Genomic DNA, 19,919 nt, shown 5'->3' on the forward strand with positions numbered 1-19,919 from the left:
TCGTTTTTTAAATCATTTTGAAATTTACCTATTAAAACATTCTTAACAAAAAAAAAAAAAAAAAAAAGGAATTTTTTTCAATAGGGAAAGCATGTAAAAACTGATTTTTATGAATTATCAGAAAAAGATATTAGCAAGTCTTGAACAATTTCGTTTTTTAAAGCCAGTCTGAGCATAGTGTAAAGTAATTCACAAACTGGGGTAGGTAAATGTTTACTGAACAGACAACATTACAGTTAAGTAAAAAATGGTGTGTGTGACACACACACACCATTTTTTACTTAACTGTAATGTTGTCTGTTCAGTAAACATTTTGCATAAACAATTGCTGCCATATTTTTCAAAGAGAAGATACTCTGGACAGAACCGAAAGCGCAAGGAGATGAAGCAATCAATGTACTCGCGAGACCCTGCTGGCCCCTACTCTCCCAGGGTGAAGTCTGAGAAACTTTTAAGATATTTTTGATGTCGAATTTCATGTATGTTACTTTCGTTATTATTTCAGAGTATTTTGGTCATAAATTAATCAATAAGTAAAATTGATAAATTATTAAACAAATGTATCTTTTATTAATTCTGTTTGTCTTTCATTATTTGTACTTTTAATGAAATGCGGCATATTCAATTAAAAAACTTCAAAACTTATAGAATTTTTTTAAAATTAGCAGATTTCTTTAAAATTTAAAGTTTATGATATTTTTTTTTATTAGACTTTTATTGGTGCTATTAATGATGATTAATGCTGCCTCCTCGGTAATAACTTTGGTGAGAAAAGTTTTTTATGTTTTTATGCAGACAACACCGATGATTAGGTTTTTCATTTTAAAGATTTGAAAAATTTTAAAGATTTAAAGATTTGAAACGGCTTTTTTTTTTAGTATGTTAATAAAAAAGTTCTTCTTTCAGTTGGCCATCTTACTCGTGGAGATTCCTTTTATTGCATATAGTTCTAACTACAGTAAGTCAACAAAGTTAAATTATTATATTACCTGGGTGGAAATTTAATTGGGGTTAGCGAATCTAAATTTGAGTAAGTTTCAAAAAACCTTGTAGTTTTTGTATTTTAATTATGAAAATTAATATTCTCTTTGACTTCTCAATTGATATCCTGCAACAATTAGCTTAAGTTAGAAATTAGCTTAGTGTAATTATATTCCTGCTAAAATATTCAGGACAGCTGTAAATATTCAGGACAGCTGTAATCGCAACGTACTTCGCTGGAAGAAAGAAACCAAAGATGGAGTTTTGATTTAAGTACAGAAGGGGATATGAAGTATGCTTTTTTTTGGAATCTTTTGGATTGAAAAGAAAATGATCATAAAAAATGAAAAAAATGAATATACGATGCGAAGTATATGCGTAGATTTTACTACTTAGAACTAAATATAGACTGGAATATATGGAAGGGAGAGGGGGTATATAGAACGAACTATAGTCTTATACACCTACTATAACGAAAAAAATAACAGAGTAATAGTTACTATTTATAGTTGGTTCCCTCTCCCTTCTAACCAAAAAAGTCTTGGCTAGACAATTGGTTTTGAAAGAATTAGGTTGCATTTTGTTCCGTACTTTCATGTAATTTTTCCGCTTTTATCCAGCTTTGTTCTATTTTTATAACTTTAATGTTTTTCATTAAAATTCCAGACATGGTTAACTTGCAAGGAGAGCAAAGTGTTAGTGCAAATCAAAAAGTTGCATTCATAAGCAAATTATCCAAAGAATTCGAATTGAACTTTGAAGTGAAGCCAATTTACATATACGGAACTCTGGTTACAAATGTTTTACGATTCATGATTAATGAACAGGATTACTCTGATAATTTATTATCATTCTGGTTTAATGACAATTCAAACGGAACAATGAAATTTAATCTAAGGTTAAATGGCTCAACAACTTTTCAGTTTGTTTCTAAAACGAGGATCCCCTTACAACAATGGACTACGATTTCTGCATATCAAGCACTTGTTAACGGCCTCTATACGTTTGCTTTTAGTGTAAACGGATCTGTCGAATGTACAGAAGTAATAAAATCTGCCTTAGATTTCTACAATGTTAAATTATATGCATCTGATCCGTTTTCTGTCTCTCAACAAGGAAGCATCCGTAAATTAGTAGTCTCAACTCAAGCTCCAGGTAAAATTTTTTAAAAGTTTCAGATACGTTTGCCATTTAATTGAAACCAGTAAAAAAGGTGAAATCAAACACATAAAATTGCTTATAAGGTTTTAGCTCAAAGTTGCTATTTTAAATATTTTGCTAACACAGTGCTTCCGATCCTGTGGTTTCGGCCATTTTTTGGTACTTTTTGCTCCGGTGCTCTCAGCATTGGAATTTCGGTATTGAATTCATTAAAATTCAAACCTGTCCGATAAAGAGAAAAGGGGACCGTTCTTATTAGTTTTGATTCATTATCAGATAAAAAAAAATTTACTCTAAAAATACAGTTTTGTTAAATAACTCTAAAAAAGTCTGAAGACAAAAATTCCAGGAATTTTAGTTCATGGAATGGACCTAATAAGCTGCCCTTACCTAATTGTCATTTGCCAAATGAGGATTTTAGAATTAAGAATTTGGGATTGGCCAGATATTATGGATCATATTCTGCAGAAAGTTACAAGAAATATCTTTGAGACTTCTTAAGATTTTTTAGTTTGAATCACATGAAGGTATCGTGAGTGTACCAACAAATAGAGCTGCTGAAAACACTGGCAAATTTACTATCTTGCACATATTATTTTACACGTGCAACTCATCTGGCTGTTTTCAACATTCTAGGCAAGAAATCGCAATATACAATAGAAATTTGTGGTTAATTTAACTGTAGCATGTTATTTCCTGAATTATAATCTTGGAAAATTTTTGCAAAAAAGTCTAGATAGGAATACAGGAAGTGAGTTTTCAATGACATAAGCCAGCCAATTTTTTAAAGCACATCAACTGAACACCATCAGCATATGCAGGATACTTGTAATTGCCAAGGATGTTCTCACAGATGTACTTAACTTTCTTACAAGCATCCTACTTCAATTCATGGAGGTTTTTTTTAATTAGGCATCAGAATCTTATCCAGAAATAAGTGGAAGAATTTGAACTTTCACAGGGCAAGAGGAATTTTGAGAATGCAAATATTGGACAACTCAATACCAACTTTTTAAAAGAAAAGGAGAAACTAAGCTTTAAATAATAGTACGATGATTTAAAGTCAATACCACGTTCAAGTATGATGATTCAAAATCAGGTCAACTTTAAATGATGAAAATATTGATATTAGTCTTTTCTGAGATATCTAAGTGTGCAAAATAAGAAAATTATATTTTAAAATTGCTCTTTTCAATAAGTTCATTTTTTGAACAGTTAAAAGTTAGTTTTATATGGTAACGGTCGTCTTCAACAGGTCCTGGAATAAACTCATAGGATTGGAAGCATACAATGTGGCTGAATTCCCTTTTTAAAACAAAACAAAGATTTTACTTGTACTGTCTCACTATTATTTTATTCCGTTTTACTTTTTTTGTTGTCGAGTTTCAACGTTTAACTTATATTTATGTTAATACAAAGTTCAGAACTTGATTATTTTTGGTCTTTCATTTAAAAATAAAATTATTAAACAGCACTCAAATAAGAATGAGTAAATCAATCGTTTTATATTTTAATTTTAATGCAAAAAAACTTTAAAAGTTTATGTCTGTTATTTAATGATTTCTTTCTTTAATAGATTTTTATGAACTAAAGGAAGATTTTCTTTTAACATCGGGTAAAACCATCTTTACATTGAGTAAATTTACAAAAGAGTTTAGTTTACGATTTGAAGTGAAACCGACTCATATACTAGGTAGTCTCACAAGTGTTTTGAGATTTATGATGAATGAAAATGACTACAGTGATAGCACTTTAGGCATCTATTTTAATGATAATTTTAATGGAACTTTGAAGTTTATTTCAAAATTCAACAATTCAGTAACTTTCCAGTTTGTTTCTAATACACGCATTCCCTTACAACAATGGACAGCAATAGTTGTTTCGCAAGACTATGCTAATGGAAAATATGTATTTGCTGTTAGTGTAAATGGAACTATTGAATACACAACATTAGTAAATGGTTCTGATTTAGAAAATATCAAAGTTTATGCTTCTGATTACTTTCATCCTGTTCAAGAGGGATACATTCGGAATATTTACATTGCCACCCCTTTGTCAGGTAGCTTTTTTTAAAGTTAATAGTTTTTTAATTTTGATTTACTACAAAAGTTGATTATAAAAAAATCATTTCATACAAAACTTGTTCTTAAAAACACCAAAAAAATTGTTCAAAACTTGTTATGAATATAAAAGAACTTAAACTATTTAATTGTTACATATTGATTTTTAATGATGGTAAAAAATTGTTTTTATGGTTACCCTCTAAGTGACGATATAAAAGAATAACCTTCACCTAATACCAATAAGTGTTTTTAGCAAATGTTGACAATGCTTGTTTTATTTGGTCAACTCCTTAACACATTTTTGGGCTATATTTAGGAATAACAAAAATAATTTTAAAATGAATTCATGCTTCTTTCATTAAAATTATTTTACTTCCGTCTAAAGTTTGGTTTATTTAGTTGGAATTTTATAATGGGTAAAATCATCTTGTAATCATTTAAAAGGAGTGTTTCATGGAAATCGATATGTAGAAACACAAAATAAAATAAAGCTTGAAATTTTACTTTTGAAATGATTATTAACAAAATTCCATGTTCAGCGTCGTGTTTAAAAAATAAAAGAAACAGATTTTGATAGATGTTACTTACAAATGAACGTTGATATTTTCGCAAGATCAATGTGTATGTGTTATATATATTTTTATGTGTATGTTCATTTTCTTTTTCATTTCTTATTTTTTCTGTTCCCAATATTTTTAGCCACCGCTTTCTTCATAAAACTTTTTAAAGGGTCCGAGTTGGTTATTAAATCAACTAAAATCAATGAACCTGAGTGTCGGAATTTTCCAATTCCGATACCGATGACGACTTAAGCCAGTTTTGATTTCGTTTAAATCGAGACATAACAAAGTATAAAAAAGCTTGGCTTCAATTTTGGCATTGATGGACTTAGTAGATGCTTCTTCACTTTAGGGGCCAGTACTTCAGGAAACCTTTCTTTGTTTTCTTCACCCTCTTTAACATTGTTGTGAAGCTGATCTAGCTCTTCATTAGTCTTGAAAATCTTTTGTTAAATACTTTCCTAATCCAAACGTTTTTGGGTCTTTCACTTGATACAGTTTTTCAATGGTTAAAAGTTATCGGATGAATCCACGATGTCGTGGCATTGTGTTAGATTTTAACATGCTTTACTGATATGATTGTTGTAAACATCGTTATACATATAAAAAACAAATTTAAACTGTACTAGATTAGCTACTTTATCTTTCATACATTTGTACAGATGGATCCTAATTACGTTACGGCTGTAACTTGATGAATAATATGCTTATAAAGAGAGAAAACTATAAACTTATACTTATAGTTTATTTTGTTTAGACAATGAGAGTTACGCTTCCATCTCAAAAGAAATTTCCTCCTTTTTATTTATATTTAAGTTTTTAATTTTTCATTAAAAAAAGATTCCGCGCAACATTACTTGTTTTAACCGCCACCAAAAAGGTACATCACAATTTTCATCATTTGCAAAGAATTTCCATTAAAGACTGGTTCTATTTCTACCTTTACCAAAATCGGATAAGCTTAGTTCAAGCCTCTAAATCAAAAATTGTATTCACTTTTAGCTTAGGGTTATCAATTTTATTTTTGTATAAACACGAAAAGTAATTTAACAGTAGTTTATATAAAAAAATTACTATTCAAATTAACAATTCTTACTTTGCACCTAGAGTTTATTTTCAGGTTGATCTTCTCTCACTTTATTTCACTCTTCTATTTTCTAACCAATTTCATAAAACATGCTTTCAGAAGAGTGCAAAATTATTCTGTAAATTCGTTTTTTTCTAAGTTATAAATTCCAGAAAATTGGAGCCGACTTCGGGCTCGCCCGAATTCAATTCTCACCCACCTCCTATTATATTCTGCACTAAATATACCTTAATTTAAAAAAAACAATAAAAATATACGAATTTTAAGCTGGAAAGAAATATAAGTTAAAATCTTTAATTTTTATAACAATTTTTTTTTGAGAAAATTCACCCTTAGAATCCCCTAAAGCACTTAAGTCATCTTAGATTCCACGTCTGGAATCTTATGATTGAGATAAGCAAACTACACCTTCACATATTTTCGGCTCATTTGTTTTCCATCAAATAAAATAATTACCAGTCTAAATGGTAATTATATAGTGTTGGCATCCCACTAAATGTAATTTTCTATTTAAAACTTTCTCTAGCTAAACAGTTAGGCAATTATCTGCACCACTATTTGAACCTATATTGCCAAAAACCTCAGCTTCAAGATCTTTCATGCTGTTGAACTCCTCTGGAGCTTCTTTAGTTAAATTTGCAAAAGTAAATTCAGTTCCATTCATACAAATTTTATGCAAAAAATAAGTTTATTAGTTATTAATACCAGACAATATTGCTGTTTTTTTGCAAAGTAGAGCAAAGATTTGTTATTGTATGAAATAAATCCTTTATAAAACTGCGGATCATGAATGGTTAATCATATTCACCATCATCATCAAAAGAAATGCCACCATATATATATGTATATATATATATATATATATATATATATATATATATATATATATATATATATATATATATATATATATATATATATATATACACACACACACACATATATATATGTATGTATATATACATAAATAAATATATATAAGTGTCAAGAAACGCTGTCCAGTAATTATATATGTCAAATCCAAACAAAAGTATGACATTCACTCATTACATTTTTATCTCCAGAATGTATATAATTGATAATTTTGAGATTCAGACTTGTGGTTCAGGGTGTAGTCAGGTAAGCAAGTAGAGGAAACATTAAAATTATATGTGCACCAAATAATGAGTATGGCCTCCAGCAAATTTAATAGTATCTATATTTCAAGCCAATGTTTTTCTCAGTTAAAGACTTTAGACGACTCAATAAAAAAATCCTTACATGGGAGGAGCACATTTGACAAATTCTGCATCTAAACACACAGCACTTACATTCTTTGTAATTGGCTTTACATGTCACCACACCACATACATTTGGCATATTGAAATCTCTAATTTTGATAAAAAGTATTAGCATGAATTACCAAACAACACCTTCATGTGAAAACAAAAATGATGGCTGTCCGTCTTTTGTTTAAATGTTCTTCTGTACTTGCTTTTATGTAAACTTGATGATGTTTTTTTCTTTCAAGATATTGATGAGTGTGCCAGTAATATCACTGTTTGTCCTTGGAATAACAGTCTATGCATAAATACTGTTGGTAGTTATGAATGCTCTTGTAAAAGCGGTTGGATGTACACAGAAAATGCTTGCTATGGTAAGCTTTATTTGGTGAACAAGTCTTTTTTGAATGTTTTTTTTGTTGTATGTGTTTTTTTTTTTGTATGTGTAAACAGCTTTCTTTAACTTTTTAGTTTTATGTTTAGATATTGATGAGTGTGCTAATAGCAGCATGCTGTGTGTATTGAATAATGGAATTTGTGTGAACATTGCTGGTGGATATTTTTGTGAAGAAATGTGCAGCATTGGTAATTAATTTTGACAAAATTAACATTTCACTCTTTGTTTGAATCAGAAATAATAAATTAACTTATTTTGTGTTTGTGTGAGTAATTTTTGTGGGACAATGTAGCTTCTAAAGAGTCAATTGTGAATCTGAATTTTTTAAATAGTCATTCAATGATTTATATTTCTACTAGACTTTTGTTCTAAAAACATCAACATAGACTTTTTAACCCATTTTGGTTTTATTGGAGAAAAAAGTTAATATAATGTTGTTCATTTTTGATTTAAAATCCAAACCACAAACAATGCATTTATTTTATTTTTTGGTTTTCTGAGTAATTTTTATGGGACAAGGTGGCCAAGCAGTGTCTATAGCATCAATTGTGTGTATGAATTTTTAAAAACTCATACAATATTTTTTACTTCCACCAGATCTTTAAAAGAGTTGTGTTCTAAATATAATAAGCTGGGATTTCTAAGCCATTTTAGGTTTATTATAGGAAATAGTAAATATCATGTTGGCCATTTTTACTTTGAAATCTTTAGAGTGACCTAAAGATTTACATGTTAGCACTATGGTTTTTTTGTCGATCAAAAGTTAAATGGTATTCACACTTCGTTGATATTTGCAATGCTTGAAATTAAAAGTGTAAAAAGTATGTTATGATCTGGATAACAAAAAATATTGAAATATTTACTAGAAGTCATCTACCAGCTGATGAAGTCATTTATGGGATATTTCTTGCTTTAATATTAGACTCAAAAGCCAAAAGCAATAGTGTAACAGTTCAAAATGTTGCTTGTGAGAAAGGAAAAAAAAAAAAAAAACAATTTACAGATGCGACCATTTAACATGCTCTTAGAGTTACTTTTTTATTCCTTGCAGTTTTAAAAGAATACTATTTTCTTTGTTGTTTCAATTTGATTGCAGCTTTTAGGAATGGTTATTAGATTTTCAGTTTTTACAGTTTTGACATCTGAAAATGCCAGTTTCTTGCTCCTCAATCTATTTTTTATTAAACAGGCACTTGTTTGGGATTTATTGATACAACTAAACTAAATTGCCACCTTCTGTTTTTTTGTTTGAGGTTCTTTTGCTGCAAAGAGAGAAATGATTTTGCACACAAACAACCCAATCGCAGTATTTAAACTTCTTCGGAAAGAGTATGAAATAGTGTTTCAAGTGAAGCCATTGCAAGTCATTAATGGAAACGTGAGTGTAGTTCAATTATCACAAGGAGATCAATATACAAATGGCAGCAGAGTTTTAGCTGTTTGGATTGTAAATGGAGTTTTAATGTTTTGCTCTGACATTGTTGTGGGAGCTAACACTTGCTTCACTAGAAGTGGGAAAGTAGTGTTGGGCTCGTGGCTCATAATAAAAGTATTTCAAAAATGCTTGAAGAATGGTACTTGTAGTTACAGTGTTTTAGTGGATGGAATGAATGTGTATACTGCAATCAATGCATATCCCAGAGAGTTTTCAAACATGACTCTATATGCATCTGACCCATGGTTAAATCCCCTAAACGGAACCATCAGGAATTTGTGCATCAAAGGTGTTGATCAAGGTAATATTTTTACAAAGATGTAAAAAGAGGAATGTTTTAAAAGTTATAATATAAGAACACCCTGTTTTTCTAAAGCTTCTGTTGTTTTCCTATTTTTTTGTGAAGTTTGAAAACTTTCCATAGACAACCGCATGTTGCTGCGAGAGTTTTATTTGGGAGACAACAAATTACCCAATCCTACAAACATCACAAAGTTTCCGCAAAATCCTGACACTTATGGTTTTCTTGATGTGTTTGATGCACCAATAAATGTTGATGATCATTATGTTCAAAGAATCCGAGGTTGGTTTCAACCGTTAATGACTGGTAATTACTCATTTTACAGCGCCTGTGATGACTACTGCTGGTTTTATTTAAGTTCTAATGAGGATCCTGCAAACAAAAGTATGATAATAAGTCAGCAAAGTCCTGTTTTATACTTGCAATGGGCACAGTAAGTCGTAGAATTGGTTTTGATTTTTTTATCAAGAGCTTTCTGGTTGCTTTAAAGATGCTTTATTATAAATAAAGCAGTTTGTCAAGGTTGTTGTTTTTAAGAGTTTTTAAAATTATAATGTTAAGCATGCTTCTCTTGTTGCATTAAAGTTGCATGTTAAAGATTAAACTTTCAGATCTGTATTTTAATATTATCTATGTTTTTTTATTATCTATTAAGTTTATTTTATGATCATTTTTCTCTGTAACAGAAAGCTTTTAAAAATGTTATACTTTTTTCTATTCAATATCTTATAGGAAAGTACCTAAACCAGTCTTTCTGCGAGCTAACCACAGGTATTACATGGAGACAGTTTTTTGGGAAAATATTAATGCTGATAGCTTATCAATTGGAGTTCAGCTGCTTGGAAGTGAAATAAATCCTTTGAAGCCACTCACAAATGATTGGTTTGCTTCTATGAGAATAGGTAAAGTTAGTGTTGATAAGTTATTCAGGCAATAGGCTTTTGATTGAGCATACTTTTCTTGTTCTTTTGCAGTTAAAGTTCTTCTTTGGGAATAAAGTGGAACTTTTTTATTTGAGAGAGTTGAAAGTTGATTTTTTTAAAACCGAATAAGTATAGCTGAAAATGTTGAGGTTTTTAGCGTTTACAAATGTACATGTTGAACAAGCAACTGAAATATTATTTCATCATGACATGTTTTCTTTTCAAAGGTTATTTTCCGGACAGCTTCAACTCAAGTTCAAGTGAAATCTGTATAGATGAAAGTAGCGAATATTTCATCTGTGGGTGTAGAAATGGCTTTCAATATAATAACAAAAGTTGCCAAGGTTGATTGTTTTTAAACAGATTTTTGATTATTTTTTGATAAATGGTTTATCATGCTTTTCATATTTTTATGCTAGCAATGGCTGAGTGTAACATTATTTGCAATATTGCAATAATATTACACTTCAATACTATCAAATATCAAGTTCTAGTGAAAGTTGCTGGATAACAACTCTTGACACTAGTTTTAGTGTCAATAGTTGTTTAGTAACTCTACTTAAGGTTTTCTGACAAGAAAGTGCCTAAGATTTTCATGTTATCATATTTTTTGTGTAACTCTTTGTTCAATAAGAACATGTTGATTGATAGATTTTTTTCTGAAAAAAAAAAAAAAAACCAAAAAAAGAAATTGCACTTGAAATTAATAATAACAAAAAAAATGTATTAAAGTTTGTTTTTCCGTTAGTGAAAAGTTCCTCAATTTTTGTTGACAATTTTTCTCAAATTTAAATTATGTTTATGAAAAAATTAAAATTTATTAATTGCTGATATTAAGCATTGGTGAGCTTTTTAAGTCACATGGAATTCCATGAAATTCCTTTAACCTACATGTTTCTATTTTAACATTTATGCCAATTTAACAAAGCATTTAAATTACTATTTACTTCACTGGTGATTGGATGGATCAAATCAAACAATTAAAGGTATTCATCATGTCAGTTTGAGACTTTAGACAGCTCAATAAAAAAATCCTTACATGGGAGGAGCACATTTGACAAATTCTGCATCTAAACACACAGCACTTACATTCTTTGTAATTGGCTTTACATGTCACCACACCACATACATTTGGCATATTGAAATCTCTAATTTTGATAAAAAGTATTAGCATGAATTACCAAACAACACCTTCATGTGAAAACAAAAATGATGGCTGTCCGTCTTTTGTTTAAATGTTCTTCTGTACTTGCTTTTATGTAAACTTGATGATGTTTTTTTCTTTCAAGATATTGATGAGTGTGCCAGTAATATCACTGTTTGTCCTTGGAATAACAGTCTATGCATAAATACTGTTGGTAGTTATGAATGCTCTTGTAAAAGTGGTAGGATGTACATGGAAAATGCTTGCTATGGTAGGTTTTATTTGGTGAACAAGTCTCTTTTAAATGTTTTTTTTCGAGTATGTGTTAGTTTTTAAACAAAGAATCGTTTTTTCATTATTTTCCTAATGATGGCAAAATTAAAAAAAAGCTTTTGTTGCTTGAGAAAAGTACTGTTTTGTGTGTATTTTCTCTTGACTTCCATTTGTCATTTTGTTTTTAATTGTTTCAGATCTCTTTTAAACATGTAATTTTTATACAATTATGGATTAACTTTTAAAATAAAAGTTGATTTTATTAATTTTTTTGATAATGGGAAAGCTTAAAAAAAGTTTTTCATTGTTTGATAGCAATATAGTTTTAAATATATTTTATCTTAACTTGAAGTTTTTCATTATTTTTTATATATAATTAAAAATAATGAAAAAATAAATACTGTAGTTGATTGTCATACTTGATTATTACTTCCCTGATGATGGCAAAGTTAAAAAAAGACATTTATTTGCTTGAAAAAAGTGCAGTATTTAGTAAACTTTCTCTTAACTTTAGTTTGTTATTTTATTTTTACTCCTTGGATCATTGTTGTGAACAATACTTTATGAGATTATAAAGGTGCTTTGTAAACTGCTTGTAAACATCTTTTTTTAAATTTTTAGTTTTATGTTTAGATATTGACGAGTGTGCTAATGGAAGCATGCTGTGTGTATTGAATAATGGAATTTGTGTGAACACAGCTGGTGGATACTTTTGTGAAAAAATGTGCAGCATTGGTAATTATTTTTACACTCTTCACATTTAAATACTTGCTTCAAATTGACAATATTACAAATTTAATACAACAAATTATAGTTACAATGTAAATGTTTTCAATCCAGAACAAATGTTGTCACCACAAGTCTTTTTGCCGGATTATTGTTGTCTGAAAAATAAGGGGTTTTCATAATCAGTTTTAAGTGTTTCATGTCTAATGAAATGTATGCTTCAATGAATTACAGCAAAATCAAAATCAATATAATATCAGGTTTTATAGCTTTCTTTTTTTTTTGTTTATACACTATCCTCCAAAACATAAGCAACTTTTTCATGAATCATATAAAATAGTATTTATTCTTATTAAATGATTTCAAGATTGTGTGAAAATTCATAAATTTAATTTTCATATGAATTCTGTCAATAAAAAACTACATCCACTTTTATGAAAAAAACTGTTGAACTCCAAAATAGATGCAGCTAAACCATTAAAAAAAAAAATACTCAAATCAATAATTAATGGCCTTGACTTTTTTGGATCACATAATACTATTTTGGTATAAGCTAAAAACAGAAAAACATCCTCATACTTTATTATATCCCTTGCAAATTTGGGATCCAGATGTTTACTTTTAGGTCAATTTAATTTCAAGTTGCAATCAAGATTTTTCAATTTGTACTTTGATTAATTGTTCCAGAATACTCTTTTTCTGTCATTAATAGTCCAATGCTTATGAGCATTTGCAAATAAAAGGATTTTCACTGCTCTAAAGTTGTTTTTTTTGGACACTGAAAGTTTCAGTTTTTGAATTGTATTGCTAGCATTGTCAAATTCTGTTTCATTTATATTTCAGTGTCTCCATTAACCTGCTTTATTATTTGCTAGACAGTTGCCTTGTAAATGGGGTTTCTTGGTGGCAGTTTCTTTTTGTTTGACTGCTTTCTTATAATATTTGGTAATGTGCTCAATAAAAGCTAAATTAAACTTGTTTCCTACAATTATAAACAAACTTGACTATAAGACAGAAATCATTAATGCTACAAAATTCTCATACCAAAACAGTGCAAAAGTGTGATCTCAAGTCATAGTCACTCCTGATTTTACAACACCAACTGCTGACACTGAATTGTTTTAAAAGATTAGTTTACAGATTTGCTAATATTGTTGAGTAAAAATGCAAATACATACAAAAACAACACATTTATATGTTTTCAGGCAGTCCTGTTATGTATTAATCTTTTCCTTACATTTAATAGTAAAAACCTGATTCCATTAAAAAGTAATTTTTCTTAAATAATTGTTGTTTTTATGAATTGAAGTTGAAAAATTAGGATTCAGTTGTTTGTTTGATTATGTTTTGGAGGACAACATATTTTGTGTGTATAACAAGTAATAAATCTTGTGTTTAGTTCATTAAGTTTTGAAATATAATGATGATGCTAGTAAAATAGAGTAATGAATGATTTTCAGGTCCACAGCTGTCTGTGTTAACTGGTAAATAGGAATGCAAACTGAAGATTTAGGGAATAATTTGGTTTAAAGTATTGTCAGTGATTTTCAAAGTTTCCTAAATTTAAGAAAGTTAAGGTATAGGTACATTAATGCAAAGTGTTATGATAAATAGTTACAATAATATAAATGTTGAAAATAATTTTGAAATTTCTTTCTAATTTTCATTAGATTGAGTAAATTCAAAAAAAAAAGTCTTAGGTTTAAAAAATTAATACATAATAAAAAACTTGATTCAATTGAAAAAAACTTTTTTTTTTCTTAATTGCTATTTTTATGAAATAAAGTTGAAAAATTAGGATTTATTTGTTTGGTTGATTATGTAAATACTAGTAGTGAACACAACTAGTGAACACAACTAGTGAATTTTAACAGGCTGTAAATTCAAAATTTCAGATATTAATATTGTTAAGAAATGCAGAGAAGAAATTAAGACTCAAATCAAAAAAGAAGGGTTTCGAGTAAAAACCCAATCCAACTGGGTTTTTGAGCAAAAACCTAATCCAACTGGGTTTTTGAGCAAAAACCCAATCCAACTGGGTTTTTGGTGAGTTTTTGGGTTATTGGGATTTTGGGTTTTGGCTAAAATAAATAGTTTGGTACAAATCATTTGTAACTAATTTGGGTCAATTTATATTTATTTAAAAGGTATTTTTCAATTTTACATTCTTATACAATAGTTTAGTTAATAATAACTTGATTGCATTTTTTTATCAGAGTAAAAGTAATTTGAAATAGAAATATTATTTTAAATATTTAATTATATTAAAGTATAAATAGATCACATATCCTTCAACATGCCAAAGTATCATTCAGGGGGAGAAATAAGGCTATTGAGTGGAATGAAGTGACCATGTTAAGTGATCAAACAAATAGAATAATATGTAACTATTACAAAGAGAGTATGATTAAAATAATAAAAAGCGTTAAGAGCCACTCGGATAAGCGCAGAAGAAGGACAAAAGGAAGTGCTAATGATTCCTCAGATGTATTTAGCAATACAACAATATTAGAACCAATCCCATCTATATCTGCAGCATCAAATCAGTCTAACCAGCCAGAAGACGAAGAGCAAGGTTACTTAAGCTTTATAAGTGATGCTTCTTATTCTTCAATTTTTTCTTCTTATTCTTCTTCTTATTATTCAATTTTTTCTTCTTCTTCTTCTTCTTCTTCAATTTTTTTCATTCAACTTCAACAAAAATGCAATGGAAAACATCATTTTCTAAATTTGTTGCTACAACAAGTAATCAGAAGGATGAACTGGATTTGCAAGTTAGAATGTTTTTCATTCTGGCAAATATACCATTCAACCAAAATTTTGCATTTACCTAACTGATTAAAAAACATAGACCAAGATACAAGCCACCAAAAAGGATTTCTTTAGAACTCTAAGTAAAGGTAAATAGAGTAGAAATCAATTCAATGAAAATCAATCTTGCTGATGATTGTGCTGTTACCTCAATTCAAGGGGGTTGGAATATTATCTTTAAAAATCCAATAATTGCTCTTTCTTATTTCTCAAGTTGATGCTGGAAGCCATTCTTAAACAGCAAAATATTGCATTTAGATTGCTAAGGATGCAATCAAAATTGCAAAAGGTACCTTTAATAAAGATGTGAGCGTGAGATAACTTTTGTATTCAAACTGTGTATATATGTATGTATGTATGTATGTATGTATGTATGTATGTATGTATGTATGTATGTATGTATGTATGTATGTATGTATGTATGTATGTATGTATGTATGTATGTATGTATGTATGTATGTATGTATGCATATGTATGAAATGTCTTAAATGAGAGAAATGTCTTAAATGTCTTAAATGAGAGAACTTTTGCATGCTTAAACCCCCTGAACTGATAACATGTGATTGCTCTGTTCATTTTTTAAGTTTAGTTGAAAAGGATATTGTTGCGAAGTCTAGAAAAAGGCATATTATAGAAATTCATAAACATTTTTCTAACCATCACCAACGACATGTTTGTACCAAGTTCTAGATTGTTATTGACTTACTGATCATATTCTGTGATACAATCCAATGTTAAAAAAAAAGCTGTGCTATTGACATAGGTCTGAGTATGGCAAAAGAGACTCTTGTTAATGTACACTGAAGTTACTTTTTAACATTTACTTGTTGAATTTTCCAAAATAACTAGGGGTGGTTAATAGAAAAAGGTGGACTAATGCTACAGCTACCCAATGATAATCTCTTGAACTCCCAATTAGATTGCATAATGACTCACTTTATCACTCACTGTGTGTCAACATTAGAGGTGAGCATATGACGTCAAATGATTTTTTTTTATTGTCAATAAAAAGAGAAGCAATAAAATTACAAGCACAGGCAGATGATTTGCTGCATATTTATCTAATGGTAGTGTAAAAAGCGCAACATCAGCAAACAAGCTGGTGGAGAATTATAGAAAAGAAGGACTCTAAGTCTTTAAAATTGTTTGAAAATGTTTTTCAAAACTATTTGAAAATGTTTTTCAAAACTATTTGAAAATGTTTTTCAAAACTGTTTGAAAATGTTTTTCAAAACTGTTTGAAAATGTTTTTCAAAATGGTTTGAAAATGTTTTTCAAAATGGTTCGAAATTGTTTTTCAAAATTGTTTGAAAATGTTTTTCAAAATAGTTTGAAAATGTTTTACAACAGTTGAAAGATTTTTCTCATCCTTTGGTTTAGAGCAAAACTAGGAATTGTTTAGGAAGAGAAAAAACTGAACTGTTTGTACACATTTACAGACACTTAAGATGAAGATGCACAGTTGCTGATGGCTAAATTTTTGATGACTTTGTTTTAACTTTTTAAGTTTGAATATTACTGCTCTGAGTAAGAAAAGTTTCATAGTGATAAAGCATATTGAACTAAACTCTGTATTTTTTTCTCATCAGAAACCAATTTTATTTATGCTTGATTATTGTTAAAATAACAATTGGTATTACATCTTTTTTACAGAGGCTCTTGTTTATTCAGCCTTAAACTTAATTGAATAAATACCCAAAATCATGATAAAAAATGTTTTTTTTTTTCAATTCATATTATCCAACAGAAAAATTTTAATAATTTTGGTGCATTCTAGAAATATGGATTTTTGGTATGATGAATACATCATACTTGTGTTCAAACTGATCTGATATGTGATTCATTAATGGCAACTTCTGTTTTATTTTTTTAGGTTCTTTTGCTGCAAAGAGAGAAATGATTTTGCACACAAACAACCCTATTGCTTTGTTTAAGCTTCTTAGGAAAGAGTATGAAATAGTGTTTCAAGTGAAGCCATTGCAAGTCATTAATGGAAACGTGAGTGTAGTTCAATTATCACAAGGAGATCAATATACAAATGGCAGCAGAGTTTTAGCTGTTTGGATTGTAAATGGAGTTTTAATGTTTTGCTCTGACATTGTTGTGGGAGCTAACACTTGCTTCACTAGAAGTGAGAGTGTAGAGCTGGGCTCGTGGCTCACAATAAAAGTATTTCAAAAATGCTTGGAGAATGGCACTTGTAGTTACAGTGTTTTAGTGGATGGAATGAATGTGTATACTGCAATCAATGCATATCCCAGAGAGTTGTCAAATCTGACCCTATATGCATCTGACCCATGGTTAAATCCCCTCAATGGAACCATCAGGAATTTGTGCATTGAAGGTGTTGATCAAGGTAACATATCTTTAAAGTTGCAAAAGAAAGAATGTTTTAAGTATTTTATAAGAACACTCTGTTTTCTTATAGCATCTCTTCTTTTTCTCTTTCATTGTGATCTTTGCAAACTTTTCATAGACAACCGCATGTTGCTGCGAGAGTTTTATTTGGGAGACAACAAGTTACCCAATCCTACAAACATCACAAAGTTTCCCCGAAGTCCTGATACTTATGGTTTTCTTGATGTGTTTGATGCACCATTAAATGTTGATGAACACTATGTTCAAAGAATCCGAGGTTGGTTTCAACCGTTAATGACTGGTAATTACACATTTTACAGTGCCTGTGATGACTACTGCTGGTTTTATTTAAGTTCTAACGAGGATCCTGCAAACAAAAGTATGATAATTAGTCAGCAAAGTCCTGTGTATTACTTGGCATGGACATGGTAAGTTTCAATGTCTATTTTGATTTGTAAAGTTGTTATTTATCAACAGTTTTCTAACAAAGAAGTTTTTGGCTGTAGATAAAATGGTTTATTGACTTTTGAAAGCTGTACACAAACCATATGTTTTGATAATTAGTTAACTACTTTGAATGATAATCTCGAAACTTAGACTTTTATTCTGATTAAATAATTAATTATGTTTAAGTTCTTTTTTCTTTGCTTTTTATTTCTGATTGTACTTGCACACTGCAACAATTTAAGTGTGATAATATAAATGTCATTACAAGTTACTATTGTTATTATTCTACATCTTGTTGTTATATATTTCGTTTTGTCATTGTATTTTATTTTGCGATATATTTTTTAAGAACTCATCAAAGACAAACAAAATCAAAGCTTCAAGTTTTCTAAACTTTGAAGTCTTACAAAGTTCATTTACAGTACTGTTTGATGGCACTGTGTAATTAATAAATATACACTAGATTGTTACAAAGCCTGTCTATGCTCATCAAAGATTACAACTTACTTGTAAGCTTGTCTACGGACATTAACAACATCTACAGAAAGTTGAATTGCATGATTAAATTTTGAATTTAAAATTTAAACCAAAAGAAGTTATTAATGTTATTTATAGCAGGGGTTGCTTAGAACATTAACTGCTCTCAAATCTTGACTTAAAAATTACAAAATTAACATATAATATATATGGAAAATTTGCTAATAAAAAATCTTTTATTATTATACCGGTTACAGATTGGACTCAACTGAATCACATACACAAAATCTTTTGGCTAGTATTAACTAATTGGGGACAAGCTACAGAGAAAAAAAAACTACTAGTATGGTGGTGCTCTTGCTGTCAAGGTCATGGTTTCATCATTATCTGTGTTTCAAATAGACTAAAGCACTAAGTCCCATGACCTACAGCACCATTAATGTTCACTACCAGGCTAAAAAATGCTTGTGCTTAAATGTGGAAAGCATTAATAATTTTGCAATAGAGACATTTAGGTTTTTTTAGGTGATTAATAATAATATAGGTGATTAAATAAACATCAAAAGGTCCTTACCGTTTTGAAAAATGAATATTTTGTGTCGCAGAACAATCTCATAACAGATAATTGATTAAAATTACAATAATGAGTATTTTACAAACTTATAAAGTTATGATGTATTTGATAAGTTTATAAAGCTAAGAAGTATTTTGTAGGTATGCTAATCAAGCATCTAAACCAGTCTTTCTGCAAGCAAACCACCGGTATTACATGGAGACAGTGTTTTGGGAAAAAAATAATGGTGATAACTTATCAATAGGTGTTCAACTGCTTGGAAGCGAAACGAATCCATTGAAGCCAATCACTAACAGTTGGTTTGCCTCTATGAGAATAGGTAAAGTTGATACCCATGAATTGTTCAGAGAAGAAACTTTTAATTGAGTAAATTTTTCATGTTCTTCTGCAGTAAAGGGTTTGAAAAATATGTTGAGCACTTTTATTTGATGAAGTTGAAAGTTATTTTTTACTAAATCAAGACGTTAAGAAAATTGATGAGTATTTTACAAACTTATAAAGTTATGATGTATTTGATAAGTTTATAAAGCTAAGAAGTATTTGCACAACTTGTGCATTCTTCATGAATGCACAAGTTGTGCAATTTATTTAAATATTGTTTCATGGCAATATGCTTTCTTATCAAAGGTTATTTTCCGGACAGCAGCAATTCAAGTGCAAATGAAGTTTGTATTGATGAAAGTAGCAATTATTTTATCTGTGGATGTAAAAACGGCTTTCAATATGACAACAAAAGTTCCATATGTCAAGGTTGATGATTATTTAATGAATTTTTGTTCTATAAATTTGTAAATGGTCTGTTTGTCATGTTATTCATAATTTAATGCAGCAGTAGTAATTCCATTATGGAAATAAGATTTTACTTGATTACTATCACTAGCATTCTTTAATCTGAAATAGCAATTGGAATATTTTGTTTAATGACTGTAATGCAAAAA

The 19,919-nt window shown here is 29.2% G+C and overlaps 1 protein-coding gene across 9 annotated transcripts in view; it reads left to right on the forward strand.

Annotated features, from left to right (window-relative positions):
• Positions 1 to 303: 303 nt before the first annotated feature.
• Positions 304 to 19,919, forward strand: part of LOC145187201 (polycystin family receptor for egg jelly-like) — a 47,699-nt gene continuing 28,083 nt past the window's right edge. Inside the window, exons 1-17 of one of the 9 annotated variants that reach the window (XM_090095756.1) lie at positions 304 to 479; positions 711 to 765; positions 907 to 958; positions 1,648 to 2,136; positions 3,719 to 4,201; positions 7,363 to 7,488; positions 7,598 to 7,699; positions 8,765 to 9,247; positions 9,371 to 9,680; positions 9,980 to 10,149; positions 10,398 to 10,514; positions 11,460 to 11,585; positions 12,221 to 12,322; positions 16,999 to 17,481; positions 17,602 to 17,911; positions 19,122 to 19,300; positions 19,609 to 19,731. In XM_090095756.1, the coding sequence (XP_089951882.1) occupies positions 466 to 479; positions 711 to 765; positions 907 to 958; positions 1,648 to 2,136; positions 3,719 to 4,201; positions 7,363 to 7,488; positions 7,598 to 7,699; positions 8,765 to 9,247; positions 9,371 to 9,680; positions 9,980 to 10,149; positions 10,398 to 10,514; positions 11,460 to 11,585; positions 12,221 to 12,322; positions 16,999 to 17,481; positions 17,602 to 17,911; positions 19,122 to 19,300; positions 19,609 to 19,731 (3,724 nt within the window). In that variant the 5' untranslated portion in view covers positions 304 to 465. Of the gene's footprint in view, positions 480 to 612; positions 766 to 906; positions 959 to 1,647; positions 2,137 to 3,718; positions 4,202 to 5,999; positions 6,136 to 6,365; positions 6,497 to 7,362; positions 7,489 to 7,597; positions 7,700 to 8,764; positions 9,248 to 9,370; positions 9,681 to 9,979; positions 10,150 to 10,397; positions 10,515 to 11,459; positions 11,586 to 12,220; positions 12,323 to 16,998; positions 17,482 to 17,601; positions 17,912 to 19,121; positions 19,301 to 19,608; positions 19,732 to 19,919 lie in introns of those variants that run through there. The other 8 variants (XM_090095762.1, XR_016454939.1, XM_090095760.1 and 5 more) reach the window with 8 other exon arrangements.

The sequence above is a fragment of the Hydra viridissima genome, unplaced genomic scaffold, assembly GCF_058129835.1.
Source record: "Hydra viridissima isolate aposymbiotic clone 2 unplaced genomic scaffold, HvirCarnegie_v1 scaffold_8, whole genome shotgun sequence".
Classification (NCBI taxonomy): domain Eukaryota; kingdom Metazoa; phylum Cnidaria; class Hydrozoa; order Anthoathecata; family Hydridae; genus Hydra; species Hydra viridissima.